Source organism: Mesoplodon mirus (genome assembly GCF_964341445.2).
Source record: "Mesoplodon mirus genome assembly, chromosome: 2".
NCBI lineage: Eukaryota > Metazoa > Chordata > Mammalia > Artiodactyla > Ziphiidae > Mesoplodon > Mesoplodon mirus.
This window is the reverse complement of record NC_138977.1, coordinates 202,443,037-202,461,731: the sequence shown is the minus strand read 5'-3', so window position 1 is coordinate 202,461,731 and position 18,695 is coordinate 202,443,037. Positions and strand designations below refer to the sequence as shown.

The following is an 18,695-nucleotide window of genomic DNA, read 5'->3' as shown; positions in this document are numbered from 1 at the left end:
CCCCTCCACTCCCCAAACTTCAACCCCCCAACAAATATTTGACTTCACAAAAGAGTAGTTTCCTCTGTACCTGCTGGTGTAAAAATAGGATCTTGCAACATGGCTGACCCTCATACAGGCCCAAACCCCCAACTTCCTCTCATGTGTCTGCCCTCACACTGCCAGCTAGAAGCAAGCAACAGAGCGGAAACGTTCTACTCTGCTACGAGTAGGATTTGAGCCTGAACAGCCCTAACCTAGGTATGTGAAGGGAAGAGCCTCAGTCTCTTCACTGGGGGAAACGGAGGCAGCAGAACATGAATCAAAGTTCTTAGTGAATATCTAGATCTAGATCTTCAATTCTACAGATGCAGAAGCATGCTGGGAAAAGTTGTGCGACCTATTCAAGGACACACAAGTAACCAATGGGATCTAGAACTCAGTTTCCCTGTAACTTCTTCCAGAACTCTTAACTCATAATATGGCTTCCTGGCAGTTTTCCCAAGAAGTCTTTAGCTGGAGCCCAGAAGAGCTTTCACCCTGAGCTGTATCTTCTGTATCCTTTTGGGCTAAGCCTGTCTGTACTAGACACTGCCTGCTGCCTGTAGTCCAAAGGAGGTACAGTAGGAGAATCAATGTAGTTTGGTGGAAAAGAACAGCAGGGGGTTTGCAGCCAAACAGTACTAGGTTTGAATCCTGATTGCCACTGCTTATTCTTGAACTGTAAAATGGGAATACCTACCTTGCACTAAAAGCACCAGGCACACATTAGGTGTCTAATACTCAGGGATCACTATTGGACATGAACCCAGAGACATTACCCAAGTATCAAGACGCAACCTGTGAAGGTCCCTCCCCCTCGTGCAGACCTGGGTCGGCACAGCACCTAGAGAGGAGCAGCTGAGAGACCACGCCTCCCTGCTGCACATCACCCACACCTTTAAGGAATGAGCCAGGGATGCGGCAGAGCTGCTGAGAAGGAAAATAACGTGCTATATTTCAAAGTGTCTTTGTGGTCAATTTATCTTTTGTCTGCCTTGTTTTCTTTGCTGCGTTCCTCTTTCCCAAAAGAGATGGAGGGATGGAGATCACTGCAATCACATTTTCCAGCATTGGCTATATTTGAAAGAACTACACTTGAGAAGGTACCATGTTTGAACACCCACACTGCATCAGAGAACCCCAGAATGGGGTACTAAAAATAAACGCCCCTCCCCAAAATACACACAAGTGCGCTCATGCACACACACACATATGCATCCTCTCAGTCCATCAGTGCACTGTAACTGTAAACTGAGCTCTGGGGGTGAGAGCCATAGCTCGGACACTGGAAGTAAACCTTTGGCAAAAAAAAAAAAAAAAGGAAAAAATGAACCCAGAGACTTCCAACTCCTTCTTCCTTCCAGAGAGAAGGGGCGTGGAGATGGGAGTGGAGGTGAGCAGACGCAGGGCCATCACACTGCCCAATCCCAGGGGCCCCACTTCCATTATACAGGTGTGAATGATGGCCCTTCGAGTTGTGCAGTGCACAGCTGCCCAGCTGTAAGCTGCAGCCCTGAGAGGGGTTCCCATGAAAAGCTATGAACAGAAAAGGAAATTCCTCTCCATGCTCCACCAGTTGCCCTGACTTCTGAGGGTGTTTGTGGAACATTACAGCGGGGTCTGGCAGAGGCGCTGGCTTTAAGAGGCAAGGCTACATTTTTACCCTTGCCATGAGGTGGATGACATGTGGTGAGTTAGCTGCCTAGGCTTGACCCCATTTTGTCTCCTGAGCCAAGAAGCTCCACAGACACAGAGGACGTGGCCTGGGCAGGGAGGGTCATAGGACCTGGAGGCTCTAGCCAGTCAGCCTCAGGCAGGTTGCAGCGAGGCCTGACCAACATCCAATGGCTAAAAATGAGTTTAAAAGCTTTAGACCAGGTCAGGCAGCACTGCCTTGGGGCTCCCGCTGTATGTCCCACTGGACAAGGTTAAGCCGTAGAAACTTGGTAAGCAGAGAGGCAGGCCAGTGTGGACACACATGCACGCACACAGGCACAGACATCCACACACACATCCACACAGAGGCTTGCACCCCTAGAACCTAGAGAAGCCGTTGCTAGGATGACTCCCCTGGCACCCAGGACAGAGAACAAGAGCTGGTGCTGAAAGAGAGAAGCTGTATGTGTCTGTAATTTGTAAGTTATGCACAATCCTTGGTTTCTGTGTCCCAAGGCTCTTTTCTGTGTATGGCTTGAGCTTGAAGGTTCAAGTTGGAACCCTGTCTAATTTACTCTCCTAGGAAGCTATTTAGGCTCTCAAAGGCAACCCTCCCCACTCTCCCTCTCCCCATTAGAGTCTCAGTAGCCATTCCCAACAGCCTAGAGCCTCACTCTGTGAAAACTGGGAGGGGGCAGACTGACCTCATGGTTAGGTAGCTGTGGCCCTGTAGCCCAGATGCAATGGGCGTCCAAGAACATCTCCTCTCTCTCAGGCTGAGGCACTGAGATTGCAGGAGACAGAGCTGAGAGCCAGAGGTGGCATCCTGACCCAGAAGGAGGGAGCAAGGAACAAATACATACACGCGTGTGCAAGCATACACACGCACACACATCCCAAGGTTGACAGACTAACACACAACATGATGACAACCAGAAGCTGGGGACTCCACACACTGAATGCAGGACTTTAGGGGGCAGAGAGGGAAGGTGCTGGGGCACAGAGGCAAGGGTAAGAAGTCCCTCCGAATGGGAGTGGAGTGCCAACCACCCTGCCTTGCCCCAAACACCTGCCTCCAGGGCCATGGCAAGAGTCCAGTCCATTAAGTGCAGCGTGCAATACTAGCGTTTGGAGTCTCCTGTCCTCATCAATGAAGCGGTGTGGACGGGCTAGCAGTCACCTGGCAGGAGGCCTCGACTCCTGGCAGGCTAGTTGTATCGGCCCTTGATCATTGTGTTCAACAAGGGCCCCACCTGTGAAAAGACATGAGGAGCCAGTCAGAACTGCCTGTCCCCTAGCCCTGGAGCCAGATGAGGTGTGTCTGGAGACATCAATGTCCAGCCAAGGGCAAGGACAAGGCTTCCATTCAATCTTGTAAACCCTCTAACCAACTCTCTTCCTAGCAGTCAACCCAGTATCCTGGAGCATGGCCCTCTCCTCTGGGTCCATCTTGTATTACCTTCCCTCTCACAATACCCTACATTTGTAAGCAGAACCAAACTGAGAGACAGAAGGTCAGAGGAGCTAATAATCCCAGACACCCCGAGTGTTTACGTGCATGCTTTGTAAGTGTGACTTAAGAATCTCAAGTGATTCTACATCCTGAAAAGATCACTTGTAATCGGGGCTGGTGCGACCTCCCAAGCCCACAGGTGCTCTGAATGCTGAGGCTATCCACAGGACAGAGGTAAGAGCATTACAAATACAAACCTCCCCCATTTACCCAATGGGCCACTGGCACACCTGCGTGGGAAGCAGGTCTCAACATTACCTAGAGCAGTCTTGGCACGGCTGGGAGCGTGTGAGTAGATGCTTTACCGCTCGCTTCCCATTCCAAAAGAATCCCCTTGGGGGTCCCCAGCTGGCACACAAGCCCCATGCGGAACATTACTACTAGCATGGAACAGATTATAATTGATCCGCCAGTCAAGCCCAGCTCTCATCAGAAAACAAGGGTTTTCTGAACATACCCATAACCTCTATGAAGAAACAGGACAACAGATACTGAAACAGAAGAGCTACAGAGACTGTGACACCAATCCTGACTTTCCCTGGTCACTCTGCCCACTGAGTCACAGGAGTGCCACCTTGGGGCAGCCACATACCTCTTGTGGGTTCCCCAAGGCCTCTCCAAGCATCTTCTCAATGTTTCTCATTATGGCCACTTTCTGATGGGCTTTGAGAGGATATTCAATTCTCTTAGGGGTGGGGGCCCCCTGCAAAGGAAGCAGCAGCTCAGGAAATGTCTTTAGCAGGCTTCAGTGTCACCCATTGTTCCTCGCACCATCCTCCCTTAAGAAACCCAGTTCAACCCCACCCTCTCCAGCTCCCCCAAAGATCTGGGAATCACTTCCAGAGATAGTCAACCTCTCCACCCTGCCCCTAAATAATTTATTACACCTACCTCACCCCACTCCCATCTAGGAAAAAAACCATATTCACCTTATACCAGAAGTTCACAGTGATGGTAATCCCCCCATTTAGTAATGACTCTATGTGATGCCACCTGCAAGAAAATAAACAGGCTCCTGTTTGCCACCAATACTTCTCAGAGGGAGGGATCCTCTGAAACTAGGTAGAATCCTGCTAAGGGATATAATGAAGACAGTATCTTCACACTCATCCTATCAAACACACCCTGGGGCTAGGGGCAGTGGTGTTCACCCTTCAAATACCAAAGAGTCAAGAACAGTTTCTCTAGCCTCAAGCCTCTGGGATCTCTTTGGACTTGAGGAACTGTCATCTTGTCTAGAAACAGTATTGCCATTTCCCCCATGTTCAGTATGCTCATCATCTGGATATGCCAACCTTCCTGTATATCACGTAAGTCCAATCCTGCCACAACTCAAAAGAAGAGACATGGATAAGGCTTTCCAGGGAATGGGAAAGAACACTCCCTAAAAGCCCCCAGTCCTAGCCCCATCCTCACCAGTACATTGGGATGTAAAGAACATCACCAGGGCCAACCACTGTTTCGTAACCAACCACGTTCTGGAAATTGGGGAACCTCTCGTAGTCAGGATTGTCAAAGTCCACCTGAGAGGTTCAAGAGAAAAAAAAAAAAAATCAGTCAATCACCAAATTTTTATCAGTAACTTTGGTAGTCAAGAAAGATGCCTTAAAAAAGTCTTTAGAATTTATATCCAGCAGAAGACACAACACACATTAAACATACACAAACTCTCTCAGAGAACGACCTAAGAAGATAGGCATTGCTGAATGTTAAATGATAAAGAAAACTAGGCCTCAGTGCTCCTGAGGTCAGAAGCCAATCATCACAGTTTAAAGGTCAGAAAACCCACTCATGGCCTGCAGATCTGAGGAATTAGGACTCATCCTTCACCCAGACCTTCAGAAACTTTTCCCCAAATACATATTCTAACCAGCAAAGATTTCTACACGAGGTAGCTAAACGGTTTTCTCAAGAAAGGAGAGGTGCTCTCTGGTTGGCCACAAAGTCAACCACACACCTCACTGAGATCCAGAAAAGACATTAAGTGACATATCTCAATTCTATTCACCCTTCTCTTTATCAAAAAGCAGCATCCATGACAAAAGTAAACAATTATTAAATCCAGTGGAGACATACACATTTTGTTCCATGAACTTATAATTCAATCAAACAGAATAACCAGAGTCCACCAGCATCAGTGATGGGGTCTGCCCTAAACATCTGGGGACCACCACAGGGACCTGGAATATATAAACTACATTGTGAAATTGTCCTCTGAGTTTGTCCAAACCTGGCATACCTCCACAGAGAAGGGGAAACACATGCCAGCCTTGGATCTCAAAGGAGTTCTACACCCTCCTCAGACCACACGAGCTCACCTGGCTCTGTCTGTCACATGGATGATGAACAGGATAAGGGTAGAGGCACTCAAACTGATCCGGAGGGAACAAAATGCATCGCTTGTAGCCTTTTATCTGAGCAAAGAAGTTCTGTTGCTCATCATAGTGAGCAGGTGTCACATTTCCTGTAGGAAGACAGACATTTTCTTATTCAGAGCAGTAACTCTATTGCACAGGATGGAACATAGGCCCCAGTGCTGGAGAGAAACCCAGCCTGCCCTCTCAGCAAAGGGTTCCAAATCAAAATTTCAGGCAAGATCAGGGAGACTGTAATTACAGCTCTCAGACAATTAGGTGCTACACTTTTAATGGGTGATAAGTCTAGTAGCAAACATTACTGGCTAAGAGTTCACCATCAATTAGCAAAGTAGACTTTCTTAAATGATGACTGCTACCCTTATTGGAAGCAACTGCACATCAAAGTGATACAAGTACGGCAAAATAATATACTCTGCACAGGTACGCCCCGCTTTTCAAAAGTTCGCTTTACGTCATTTTGCTTTTACAAAAGACCTACATTTGTACCTGTTTTTGCTAACCGAAAGAAATCCAAAGAGGATTTTCATTTTTATGAAAAAAAAAGGCAAAAATATCATTCAGTGTTTATTTTGCAGCGAGCCATCATAGAGGCAGCAAGCACAAGCAGTGAGAGTGGCACTGCCAATCTCCTCCCCTGGAAACTACACTCAGCATCTCAGCATCAAGCCACCATAGCTCTGAACTGTGTCTGTGAGCATCTGTGCTTTGTGCATCCATTAGCAAGATGTGTCCTAAAGTAATTGCTTCTTTGTTTTACATCATCTCGGCTTATAGAAGGTTTCACAGGAATGCTCTGCTTTTAGACAGCTGAGGGGAACCTGTACTCGTACTCTTCTTGACTATGGCACGAATTCAAGGGCAGCAAAAAAACGAGAGTTAGAAACAACTGAAATGACTGGTATCAGCAATGCATGCATGATCTTCTTTGATGGAGTTAATCAGTCATTTGAAGTTGTACGAATATGTACTTGCTTTGGGTAACTCTTTTGGAGCTCAAAGATTCTCAATCTCTGCTCCCACTTCATCACACCTGTGGGATTGCAACACTTCTTTAGATCAACACTGGAGCTGCTGATTCTCATCGAGGGAAGCATATCAGATTCCTAAAGAGAGTTGTATACTTTGAATAAGGCAAATTATTTAAAATGCCATCCTGAATTAGTTCTGCCCTAGCGTATGTATGCTCCATCTACTCTTTTTAAGTGGGGCTGCATCTGATGTTTATCCTTTGCACAATCCTTGAGAGATCAAGGGACCTCTGCAGGGAATGGAGTTTAGAAAACATTCCCCAGGTCTGCCTGGGTGGGCCAAGACAGCTGCTTTCCTAAGTGCAGAGATCCATATACATCCTCAGAGGAGACTTGCTCTTTCATCTCTACCTGAGGGATCTGTTTCCCTGCTCTCTACACCACAGGATAGGAAGGCAACATAAAAATTCAGAGTCAGGTAAACAAGAACTGGCTCCTGGCAGGTCAACCAAGAGTTTGTTTCAAAGGGTCAGGTTAAGGGTCAATTCATAAGTTGCACTGCTGGAAACTTTTATTAACACTGGCACCAAAGGACCCAAATCTGAAGAAAGGACAATTAAAGGGGAAGAAGAGACTTCAGAGCCTAGTGGTGAATGACAATGAGTAATTACTCTGCTTCCTTGTTCAACCCAATATACTCACCATTTACTAAGTATCTACTAGGGGCCTGGCACTGAGCAAGTGACAGAAATAAAAATAAGAATAAGTCAATGACCCTGGCTGGTAAGTAGCTCTCTTTCTCCTGATTGGAGTTTAAAGGTTCCTCTTTTTATTTAAAAAAAAGTATTCATGTATTAGCTTATGTACGTGTAAAATCCACTAGCAGGATACACAAGCAACTAATAACATATGGTGCCTCCAGGGAGGGAAGGAAACTGAGAAGCTGGGAAATAGAAATGGAAGAGAGATTTATCACTACATACCTATTTACACCTTTTGAATTTAACCCCATTAATGTATTATCTGTTCAAACGATAAGGTTCAATTTACATTGGAAAAATGTTTCCCTCTACTACTGGGATAAAAATCTTCTGAATATAGACAGATCCAATAGAAAGCAGCAGAATTTGAGAGATCCCTAATATGTGAATATATATACTCACACAGCAGCTGAGGAAGGGAACAGGGAACTTGCTTTTTAGAGTACCTGACATAACATATGTTATCTCATTGAATCTTCATAGTTAATTATAAGATTTTACTGTGTTCATTTTACAAATTAGGAGACTGAGACTTAAGAAAGTTACGCGACTTGTTGAAAGTCATGGAGTGAACAAGTGGTGGGGAAAGGTTTAGAAATCACTTCATATGACCCCAAGCCATGCTGCTTTCTGAAAGATTTCTTACCTTCCATGCCAATAAGCAGCAGGTTAGAGGTCAGCTGCCCCCAGCCACGCTTTCCCTGTTGCTTATTAATCCAGTTCCAGTTAAAACCCAAGAAGTCCATGACAATCTTCCTGCCCACAGTGTCATTGAGTGTTTGCTGCAGATACAACCTATGTTCCCCAAGAAGAAAATCCCATTAGTGCATGTACACGCTGTCCCTGGTATGGCCTCTCATACCTGGAAATCCAAACCCAAGGCCATACCAACATCTCCCACAAAGAACAGGTGAAGTCATGGGACTCTCACAGAACTGAATCCTTACCTATCCTTCTCTGAGCTCTGTTCAACACCAAATTTTATATTTTAGAGAAGTGATTCTTAACTTTTTCTGGGTCACAGTATGAATCCTTTAAGAATCCAAGAAAAAAAAAGAATCCAAGCAAGGTTCCCCATAAAAATGCACACATTGCACTTTAATATAATCCCACAGATTTCCTCGAAGCCTACCCACAGACCCTAGAATGATGACTCAGCCTTGTTCCAGAAACTCTCGGGGCGCCAGACATCCCCTTTGGCCCTTGATGGGCATTTTGGCAGCTCGTATTATTGTTCACCAAGAACTAGTTCCCTCCCTGTGAAAGGGTTATTCTTCCTCACCTCCTTGAAGCAAGGCTTGCTTATATAACTTGCTTTGGCCAATGAGATGTCCACAGAAGTGACTGGTGCTGCTTCCAAACTGTAATTTTAAGAACCAGTACACACTACCACATCACCTTCCCTCTGCCACAGCAATTGCAAAGTTTCCAATGGCAACTGCTGGAGCAATCTGTGTCCCAAAGTGCAAAAGATGATGTAAGCAGAGTATCCAGGTGACCTGAGATGGACGTGTAGCATGAGTGAAAAATAAACCTTTGTTGCTTCAAGTCGCTGAGCCCTGGACTGAAGCCTAGTTTATCTTAACTGATTCAGCCACCTATCTGTAGCAGCCATCTATAGCTGAAGAAAAATACCTCACTAAGCTTTCTGCAGATCCAGGGCCCCTAACATGCCTGAGGAAGGTAAGAAGTTACTTAATAGATATGAAAAGCCAAACACACTTGATCAAGCCCCAGAAGAAACACTATTTAGGGGGCAAACGTGAAGAAAAAGAAGTAATGGTCCTGCGAGCATTACTTCAAAAGCTCAAAGGTATCCCAGTGCCTGGAATCACAATGTTTAAGGCAACATTAATTAAAAATCTTGATAAGTTGGAAACAACTACCTGTTTGGGGACGTGGAACCCTCAAGACTCCAATGCAACCTTGGAATGTTCCCCGGAGATTATGATGTACATATGTTCATACAAATATTTCTCAAGTAACTCTGAAAGAGTCAGGAACACTCCCCAAACAGGAATCTAAGCAATTCCTGTGAAACCTTAACAGTAAATCCTCAAAAGAGCTCAAAGAGGATCCTAACACCCTTCACCCCAGAATCATAACAAGCTGTACAATTATACAATAGAGTTGGTTGGTGCTAAAGTCAGCTGATAGGGCAAATCTTACAAATAGTAAAAAACTTTCCTTAAATCACCCATAAAGTACAGACTACACTCATAGTTCAGACTTAGGCAAAATGCTTTCACTACAGGAAGCAAGAAACTTAAAGTGACTGAGGAACCAGAGGACTCATGTGTCTTATCTCACGCTCATTCCATGCATATGTTCAATCAATAGCTTTACACTCCACCAGCATCATTTAAATCAATCTCTCTTCTCAACACTGGGTGCATGTGCGCGTGTGCGCACACGCGCGCACGCACTGTGGTAAATTTGAGGACATCACGCATGAGATGATTCAACTGAACCAGTCTCTATAAGACATAAAGAACAAATCAACCACAGTTCAGATTCAGGAAACTCTTCCGGTCAAAGTTCCATCATTATGACAATAGCTAAGAGTCAAGAAGCCAAAAAAAAAAATTAAAAAGTATGTTTCAAATCCTTTCACTCTGCCACATACTGCTAACAGAGTCAGGAAGAGAACTGAGGCTGGAGAGTGAAGAAAAGCCCAGGGTTGGGCACCAAATGTGAGACGGAGATAGTCATTCACCATCAAGTACTCAGTGACAGCAATGCCCCAGAGGCAATGTTATTCTGTAGGACTGAATGTTGTCTGGGACCTACATAAGAGGCTGCCCTCATAAAGAGAGATAAAGGTAAAGAGAGTCACTCCTGTGTGTGTGTATGTCTTGTGTTTGCTATCATCAATACAACGCAACACATCAATATTCTCCCCACCCTCACCTATACAACTTTTCAGCCTGCACTGCCCCCATTCAAAAATTTTAGGACAAAGGCTCCAAACCCATAATCTCAGGAAATCTACTGACAGATATTTTTAATTGGCCTCTTGCAGCATTTTAAAAAATGCAAATTAGCTGCCCACATTTAAAACTCAAAAAGATTTTAAATAACAATACTGATTTCTGGTTTCTCTTGAAAAAAATCAGACTATCTGGCAACCCTGGGACTGCACTCCAAAATGCAAACAAGAGTCAAGTAATGACTTCGCACTTTGAATAAGGCATATGCCTTCAGCTTCATCACAGCTTTCACCCAAACAACTTCACTCACTTCATTCACCTACCTGACTCTGCTAGGCAAGGGTGACTCTCCCTTTATGAAGACAACAAACTTGAGAATCACAGTTCAAGTCTAGTCATTCCATCATCCCTCAAGCTAGAAAACTCATCCTCAGATAAGTAAAGGAAAGGAAAATAGATGCCCTAGATCCAATGGAAAACCACGACCTGGGAATTTACCTCTCTTCACCTCCTCGCTCCTGTATATCCTGCAGTTTCTCAACAAACTCATGAAATTTCATTTCTTCCCTATTGGACCTCGGCTTAAAGTTCTGGAAATTAGCCATCTTCTTCTCATCATAGTACAAAAACTTGTGGGTGCTGGCACTGTACACAGAGAAGTCTCCGTTGCCAATATTTTCTTGCAGGTATTCAAGGTCCCATTTTAGGGCAGGATACACAAGATTTGTGTCTGTCAGCACCACAGGCTCCTAAGTGGAAAAAACAAATGAAGTCGTCCCAAGGAGCTAGTGGGTTCTTGTCCCAAGATTCCAATACTTCCCAACTTCAAAATTACTTCTCCTGTTAACCAGCACGAACCCCGCAAGTCCCATTTTTCCTCGCTTCCCTCTCCATCTCCCCTTAGGCCCTAGTCCACAACCCGGCCTAGTCCACAACCCCTCCCTTCCATCACCACTCGCCTTTGACCTCTCCTCCCAACCTGGTCCCTTCCCCCATCCCCCACCCCCTCTTCGACGCGGCCCCGCCCCCTACCTCATTCTCGATAAGCTCCTCCGCCCGGGGGTCGCTCTGACTCAGACGCGGGATGGGCCGGGTCGGGAAGGTATAACTGCGCAGCTGGGACTCATCCCAGGCGGGGCCGGGGGCTTCAGCCTCTTCTCGGGATTCTCCAGAGCCCGAGGCCGAAGCCTCCGCCGCAGCCGCCGCCATCTCCGCCGCTAGGGACGGCCCCACCGGAAGCGGAAGCTCCGCCTATTCCGGGGAAAACACAACGGAAACCATAGTGCTAGGCTGCGAGAGAGAGGGTTCCAGACACTAAGAACGCGGGGCCGAGCCCTGGGCGAGCGCCTCCTAATGGTAACCTATAGTTCTACACCCTACGCTCCGCCCCCGAAGACCCGGGACTAGACGTTAGTCCCACTGAATAAGGGTGATCATCGGGTTAACCAATTCACAAATTATTGCTGCCTCAGTGTGCCCAGGCCTACACAACAGGCAAAGAAGGAGGCAAGTTTAGTGGGGCATTAAATTTTACACTGATGGATGGGGAGAAACGCAAACTTGACCCACCTAAGGAAGTCAGAAGGAAAAGCAACTGTCCGATAGATAGATGTTGGGTAAAGGTTGCTCCGAAAGCCTCGGCAAAAGATATATGGCAACTTGAATTCTTTCGAAATCAAAGACGGTTTTCTCTTGCTTGGCACCATTTGATTTTTCTGCCTGTGTCACCATCTCACCTACTTAAAGGCATTTTTGTCTATCTTGACCGAATTAGATCAGTGTTTGCTATTGATTGAATGCAGATGTCCAACCATTCTGAACATCCATTCGATTCTCATTTACAAGAGGGCAAGTTGCTGTAAAGTAGTTCTCCCCCAAATTCATATACTAAATAGTATATATCAGTTTTTATTGCTCTGATATATATTGGGGAATGTCTATAATAATGGATTCTACTCCAAAACAGTGATCACCCTAAAACTTCCTGGAAATATGTGCATATTTGTACTGTAAATTATTCAAATCATACTTGTGTAAATAAAATTAACACATATTCATATGCGAACAATAATGCCCCCCCCCAATTCTTTTGTTAGGCTAGTGTTCGGCTAATTGTGGTTCGGCTTGAAATGTATTTATCCAAGTCCTAGTAAATCTGAGCGAATTCTAGCAAATCTGAGGTGGGTTCAGATGATAGGATTGGTTTTACACTTGTTGGGTTGAGGTGACTGGGACATTCGGATGTAAACACGAGACTGAAACTGAAGAACCAGTTTGGGGGAATTCCCTGGGTCCAGTGGTTGGGACTCAGCGCTTTCACCGCCAAGGGCGCGGATTCAATCCCTGGTCGAGGAACCGGGATCCCGCAAGCCGCGCGGCCAAAATAAAACAACAAAAAAAGAACCAGTTCGGGGCCAATTTGTGTGTTGCACCGTGCATCTAACTGAAGTAGATAACTAATTTGGAAAACAAAACAAGAACAAACAAGACGAAGGGCTGAATTTGAAGAATGATCACGTTTGGGGATGGAAGGAGGAACTGCCAGTGAAGGAGAGGAAAAAGGCAAGCAGTCAGAAAAGAGACTGACAGGCTCCTTTTACTTGTACCGGTCCTGGGGTAGGTGAGTCAGCTGTCTACCTGAGATGCTCAGGTTCTGAGTGCCCGTTATCCCTGGATGCGTCTAAGTCAGCTGAGGTAGAAAAGGGACATAACAATCTGAAATGTCAAAGCAGTGACCTGCTTGTTTTCCTCTCCTTCCTGCTTTCCCTTTCTGCCTCTATCCAACCGCTCATTTTCCCTCTGGCTTCCTAGCACCGTTTAAGCCCCGCCCTTTTTGAACCCTTAAGACTTTTCTCCCTTGTCGCGTTTGGCCCGGCTCAGCCGCCGTGACAAGGTCTTTGCGCATGTGCGGGGTGAAACGAGAAGAAGGTGAAGATGGCGGCGGCCAGGGCGGGGGTCCTGGGAGTCCAATGGCTGCAAAGGGCATCCCGAAACGTGGTGCCGATGGGTGCACGGACAGGTCCGCGAGAACGGGCGAGGCCTCAGTGTGGGAGAGGGGTGCCTGAGGTTTGGTGCGTCGGACGGAGGGTGGGTATTGTGGATACCGCGGCGGGCGAGTCCGGGCAAGGGCGGAGGTGGAGTTGGTGTATTCAGAAAAACAGGTGGAGGGTCTGCTGGTCCCTCGAAGCCTCGGGCTCCGGTCTCTGCAGCCACCGCAGCTTGAAGCCTTCAGAGTGCAGGAGGAATGGGGTCAATTCTGACGTGCCCTCATCTGCTCTCCAGCCTCCCACATTACCAAGGACATGCTCCCGGGACCCTATCCCAGGACCCCAGAAGAACGGGCTGCCGCAGCCAAGAAGTATAATATGCGGGTGGAAGACTACGAGCCGTACCCAGATGATGGCATGGGGTGAGATAGGGTCTGCTCGCACCTGGGTAGTGATGGGAGAAGTTCGGCTGGGTTGGGTAGCTCTACTCTGACCCTTTTCCCCGAACCTTTTCGTGACCCCTCAGAGTCAACGGTGTGGGCGCTTTTCTCCGTGGAGGGAGGTGGGAGGGGATGGGTGAGCAGCTGCAGCCGAGAGGACTTCAATTTTCTCCTTGGCTCAGGCTGTTTCCTCAAATGAGGAAGCTGAGGTTTTAATAGCTCCCTTGAGGACCCCTGAATAGCAGGAACCTTCTTTGGCTCCATCCAGAGCGCAAAGTTTCATTTAGATTGAGCATCTGCTGGGCTCAGGTGCTGTCATCCAGGCACGTGACCAGGTTGGAGCTGGATTCCTGTCATGAGAACCGTATTTGTAGATGGAGTACTCTATATCATGTATATCTCTCTTTTAAGAAATATTTTGCAGTTAGCGCTGTGGAAGTCATAGCAACTTTAAAGCAGATTAACTAGCCAACTCCCTTACTCCAGTTGATGGTTTTGCCCCCGCACCCCCGTAACATCCCTGTGGTTAATTGTCTGAGTTGATTACCATCACGCTCATTTTCTGTCCTAGCATCACTCTTTCAGCCGTGGTTTCAGCAGCTCCTATTCGTCTTGTTGTTTTCCAATCACTTTCTGTGACACATGTCTAGTTGTCATCATTTCCTATGTCTTTTATTGTGTTGTGGACAAGAGCAGCCTTGGTAGCAGTCTGTATAAGTTAAACCTGGTTTTGTTGGGGAAAAATCCAGCTTATCATGAAGACCCATGAGGTGTTTGAGACTTGGAGTTGTTATGTCAACTCTGTGGTTGAGAAACACAGTTGCTATGAAGAGTGCTTTTCTAATCTGTACCCTTTTGTTTTTATTCCAATTAACTGGGCGATCTTAGGTTCAGACTCTAAACTTCAGTTTCTTTTTCTGTCTAATGGGGGAAACAGAGTGATTGATTGTTAAATTCCCTTTCAGCACTAACATTATGACATTGCATGAGTTTTCTCCTTTCTGTTGAAAGAAGATAAGAAAAGCTTACATATGTTAAAATGTTTCAGAGTTTGACATAAATTTTTAATGACAATTTGGACTTCTTCGGTTATTCTGTGCTTAGTGAGTAAAAATTGAGATTTTTTTTCACTTATCCAATAACATTTTATTAATGATAAATTTGGTATTGGAAGGCATTCAGGAAAATGGATCTCTTTTATACCGTTTGTAGGAATGTAAACTGGCCCAGTCTTTTTGGGGGGAAATTTGGGATATTTACCAGTGGCCCTTTAACTCAGCATTTCTCAATATGTACACCTCAGGGAGAAAATTGAGATCTTGATTTGAAGGTCAGTTCCTCTGTCCTTAGGGGAGGCAGTTACCTCTGTCACTTGGTTTTTCATCTCTGAGATGAGGAGACTGTGAATTGTCTGAGTGAGGCTGCTCAGAGCCCTGTCCAGAAGTTCTTGCTGTCTCTCAGGTATGGTGACTACCCAAAGCTCCCTGACCGCTCACAGCAGGAGAGGGATCCATGGTATGACTGGGACCACCCAGACCTGCGGTTGAACTGGGGTGAACCGGTGAGAGAACCATATCCCATTTCACCTTCCTTCCTATTCCCTATGTCTTCTGTAGCTCAAATGGCACTTTTCTGCCCAAGTAGCACTAAAGTTTTTCTGCCCAAGGAAGCGAGGTCCAGCAATCTGAGATCTGATGTTGCCTGTGTGGTGTGTGGAATGGGATGTCTGGGAGTAATCAAAGCTCTGTATCGTAAGAGTCAAAGCTCTGTATTGTAAGAGTTGTGAACTTCTATGATTGAGCCGTCTCTGGTCAGCGGAACCTAGACATAAGCCAGCATCCAGTCCTGTGGGCCACAGTATCTCAGATGTGGCTCTCAGAATATTGCCCAGGGCAGTAGAATGCCTTTCAAGCCTTCTGTGAGGCTCTAATCACTCTGGACTGCATGCCTTTTGCAGGAAGAGCAATATGTGACAGTGATCTGCCTTTTTGTCTCAGATGCACTGGGACCTAGACATGTATATCAGGAACCGTGTGGACACGTCCCCCACTCCTGTTTCTTGGAATCTCATGTGTAAGCACCTCTTCGGCTTCGTGGCCTTCATGCTGTTCATGTTTTGGGTGGGGGAGACTTACCCCACCTACCAGCCTGTGGTGAGTATCTGAGAAGTGCTCCCTCAGCCACACTTACTTAGCCTTGTTTCCTGAGGGAATGAAGTCTCTGGAGTAGGGATCCAGCCAATACCAAGTTTGACTTCCTGGTAAGGCCTATAGAGGGTCCTACCCACTGGCCTGGTACAAGTACCAGAGCATTGCTCCTGCCTGCATCTTGGATCAGTCTGAGTGAGAAGAAACTGTAGGACTAGGTGAGGAATGAGAATGGAGAAGCCAGCTAGTCTTTCGAGTTGCCATTTTGGGAACTGTACTTAACAATAATATTTCAGCAAGTGATCTTTTAAGGTAGAGTCAGGGAATCTTGAGTTGAAAGCTTATCCTTTGTTGGTGTGAAGAGCACTTCCTATAGGGTACTGGAAGCAATTAAATGTTTACTGCAAGCATGGACAGTTAGATTTTAGAGAATGTAAAGGACATAGAAAATATACTGTCTGTAGAGAACAGACTTGTGGTTGCTAAGGCGGGTAGGGGAGGTATGGATTGGGAGTTTGGGATTAGCAGATGCAAACTAGTATAAATAGAATGGATAAACAACAAGGTCCTACTGTACAGCACAGGGAACTATATTCAGTATCCTGTGATAAACCATAATTGAAAAGAATATGAAAAATAATGTATATATATGTATAACTGAATCACTTTGCTGTACAGCAGAAATTAACAAACAATGTAACTCAACTATACGTAAATAAATTTAAAAAAAGAAAATATACTGTCTAGCTTTAAGGACGTTTAATTTGGATAAGAAGAAAATTTAGATACATAACATGAGCAACATTGGAACGTATATATAGGAATTTGGCACAGTTTTTGTGTATATATGTGTGTAGTGAATGTGTATGCTGGGGGTATCAGGTGCTGTTAAGGAGAAGGATTATGCTAGATGCTAAAATATATATTTTTTAGATGGTGGGGAGAAGTTGAAGAGAACATTGGGGCAAGAGAAAATAGAATAAAGGAAGAGGACAGTGAGTTAGCTGGAGTGGAATAGGCTTATAAATAGTTCCTAGATAACCAGCTGCACTGGTTACCTGGAGAGCTACTAAAAATTCAGATTCCTGAGCTCCACTGCCTGGAGAGCCTAATTCAGTAATTCCAGAATGGGGTTCTAGAATCAATATTTAACAAGTTCCTAGGTAATTCTGATGTCCTGGGAAATCAGTTGTCGAAACTGCTGTGTTAAAAAAAATACTGTGAAGTGAGTTTGATCAGTTAGGTTGCATGGCTAAGGGATCTGGACTTGATGGTATAGTAATGCACTAATTCAGTAAATATTTATGAAGCCCCTATCACGCACCAGGTACAGAAGGTGCTAAGGGTTGGGGGTACAGGGATGACTTGGTCTGCCTCTAGGCAGCAGGGAGCCATGTTGGGTTTCTGAACAGAAGAATGCCATAATGAAGCCTAGGTTTTTAGGAAGATTAATTTGGGAGTAGTCTACAGGGTAGATTGTGAGGAAAGGAACTGAAAGCAGGAGGCTGCCGTGTTTGCAGTTGGCTGCACAGTGCTACCTGTTCTGAGATAATCAATGTCCTAACGGTAGCGTGTGTGTCTGTGTGCACTGACACAAGGCTTCCTACCGAGCCCCAGGGGCCCCAGGCTGGAGAGTGCACATAGGGCTGGTGTGAGCGCCAACTTCACTTCAGGAGAGCAAGAAACACAGTGTGGCTCTTCCATTTTTCAGTTCTGTAAGCACATCACCCTTTTCTCCTCCCCTTGAGCTGTGTTCTCTGACAGCTGTTTGTTGGTAAAGCCAGCAGCCCCTAAAGCACGTCCGAGCCGTGTCTCCTCTCTGCTTTCCCCCACTGCTGCTCCTGCACGCCTCATTTGCTAGGCCACTTTAGTGGTGGAACCATTAGAGGCTGAGTGACTTAAAGGAGATTGAGTCTGTCTCGACCCTGAGAGAGAGTGGGATGGATGGATGCATCGTCTCATTTAGAAAGCTCTCCCTCACACTCTCCCTTTCTCCCTCTCTTTCTCCTTTCTCCCTCTCTTTCTCCTTTCTCCCTCTCCCTCCCTCCCTCTCTCTCTCACTCTCACTCACACACACACAAACAGTGTAGGCACCACTTCTCTTACAATCTAGGCTTTCTTTCTGCCTTGGGCTGAGCGGGGAAGAGGAGTGCTGTCCCTGCTGTTCTAGCCCAGCTGGGTCTGACCAAAGGCTACCATGTACCCATTTACTGTGTGTGATTCTTCACTCAGAGTGGGGTGTAGCCAGGTATTGGCTACATAGATATATGTTGTTCTTGCTGACCTGTGTTTTTTTCTTAGGGACCAAAGCAGTATCCTTACAATAATCTGTACCTGGAACGAGGTGGCGATCCCAACAAAGAACCTGAGCCGGTGGTTCACTATGAGATCTGAGGAGGCTTCGTGGGCTTTGTGCCCCCTAACTGACTCCCTCAATCCTACAGATTTTACCTTAATGAAATCGCTAATAAAACTTAGTACTGTGGTATCTGTGCCTCATTTCCCCAGGAGTAGCCATTGCTTAAGCACAAGAAGATGTTGATTTGCTAATTTCACTGGGAAAAGTAGTTGAGGATGTTGATTTGCTAATTTCACTGGGAAAAGTAGTTGAGGGTTCCAGTTGTACAGCAGGTGGTAAGGGTAGCTCCTTTCCCCATCTACAGGGTTGCGGAAGAAGGAAGATACGTCCTGACTTCACAAGTTGGAACAAGATTTATTTCCCATAAAAAACCTTTTTAATAATAAGTGGTTAGCTAAAAAACAATACTCTAACATGTTTCAAGTATATTATAGGATAAATAGGTGTTTTGGGACTGGCTTAGGGCTGTGATTGCCTCTAGTCTTATATCTCTTACAAGAATATGTATTTGGGACTTCCTTGGTGGCGCAGTGGT

The 18,695-nt window shown here is 45.8% G+C and overlaps 2 protein-coding genes across 3 annotated transcripts; one reads left to right on the top strand and one right to left on the bottom strand.

The window, feature by feature from the left end:
* Positions 1–1,076: 1,076 nt before the first annotated feature.
* On the bottom strand, positions 1,077–11,479 carry HIF1AN (hypoxia inducible factor 1 subunit alpha inhibitor). Its single transcript, XM_082611570.1, has 8 exons — positions 11,260–11,479; positions 10,726–10,976; positions 7,944–8,092; positions 5,509–5,654; positions 4,607–4,713; positions 4,120–4,183; positions 3,783–3,893; positions 1,077–2,930 (listed from the first exon to the last, which is right to left on the bottom strand). The coding sequence occupies exons 1-8, from the start codon at positions 11,434–11,436 to the stop codon at positions 2,886–2,888; spliced, it is 1,050 nt and encodes a 349-aa protein (XP_082467696.1). The 5' UTR covers positions 11,437–11,479; the 3' UTR covers positions 1,077–2,885.
* A 1,631-nt stretch (positions 11,480–13,110) lies between these two features.
* Positions 13,111–18,286, top strand: NDUFB8 (NADH:ubiquinone oxidoreductase subunit B8). 2 transcript variants are annotated; one of them, XM_082607064.1, is made up of 5 exons: positions 13,111–13,246; positions 13,510–13,636; positions 15,116–15,215; positions 15,652–15,807; positions 18,103–18,286. In XM_082607064.1, the coding sequence occupies exons 1-5, from the start codon at positions 13,162–13,164 to the stop codon at positions 18,193–18,195; spliced, it is 561 nt and encodes a 186-aa protein (XP_082463190.1). In that variant the 5' UTR covers positions 13,111–13,161; the 3' UTR covers positions 18,196–18,286. The 2 variants fall into 2 exon arrangements, with proteins under 2 accessions (XP_082463190.1, XP_082463191.1); XM_082607065.1 differs by lacking the exon at positions 18,103–18,286 and adding an exon at positions 17,400–18,080.
* Positions 18,287–18,695: the final 409 nt, after the last annotated feature.

Bases quoted from the DNA above. Each gene is read 5' to 3' on its own strand.
- HIF1AN (XM_082611570.1), bottom strand. From the start codon at position 11,436: ATGGCGGCGGCTGCGGCGGAGGCTTCGGCCTCGGGCTCTGGAGAATCC. The intron at 10,977-11,259 runs GTAGGGGGCGGG...TTTTCCACTTAG, and splicing joins AGGAGCTTATCGAGAATGAG to GAGCCTGTGGTGCTGACAGA. The intron at 3,894-4,119 runs GTGAATATGGTT...CTTCCTTTGCAG, and splicing joins CTGTGAACTTCTGGTATAAG to GGGGCCCCCACCCCTAAGAG.
- NDUFB8 (XM_082607064.1), top strand. From the start codon at position 13,162: ATGGCGGCGGCCAGGGCGGGGGTCCTGGGAGTCCAATGGCTGCAAAGG. The intron at 13,247-13,509 runs GTCCGCGAGAAC...TCTGCTCTCCAG, and splicing joins GCCGATGGGTGCACGGACAG to CCTCCCACATTACCAAGGAC. The intron at 15,808-18,102 runs GTGAGTATCTGA...TTTTTTTCTTAG, and splicing joins ACCCCACCTACCAGCCTGTG to GGACCAAAGCAGTATCCTTA.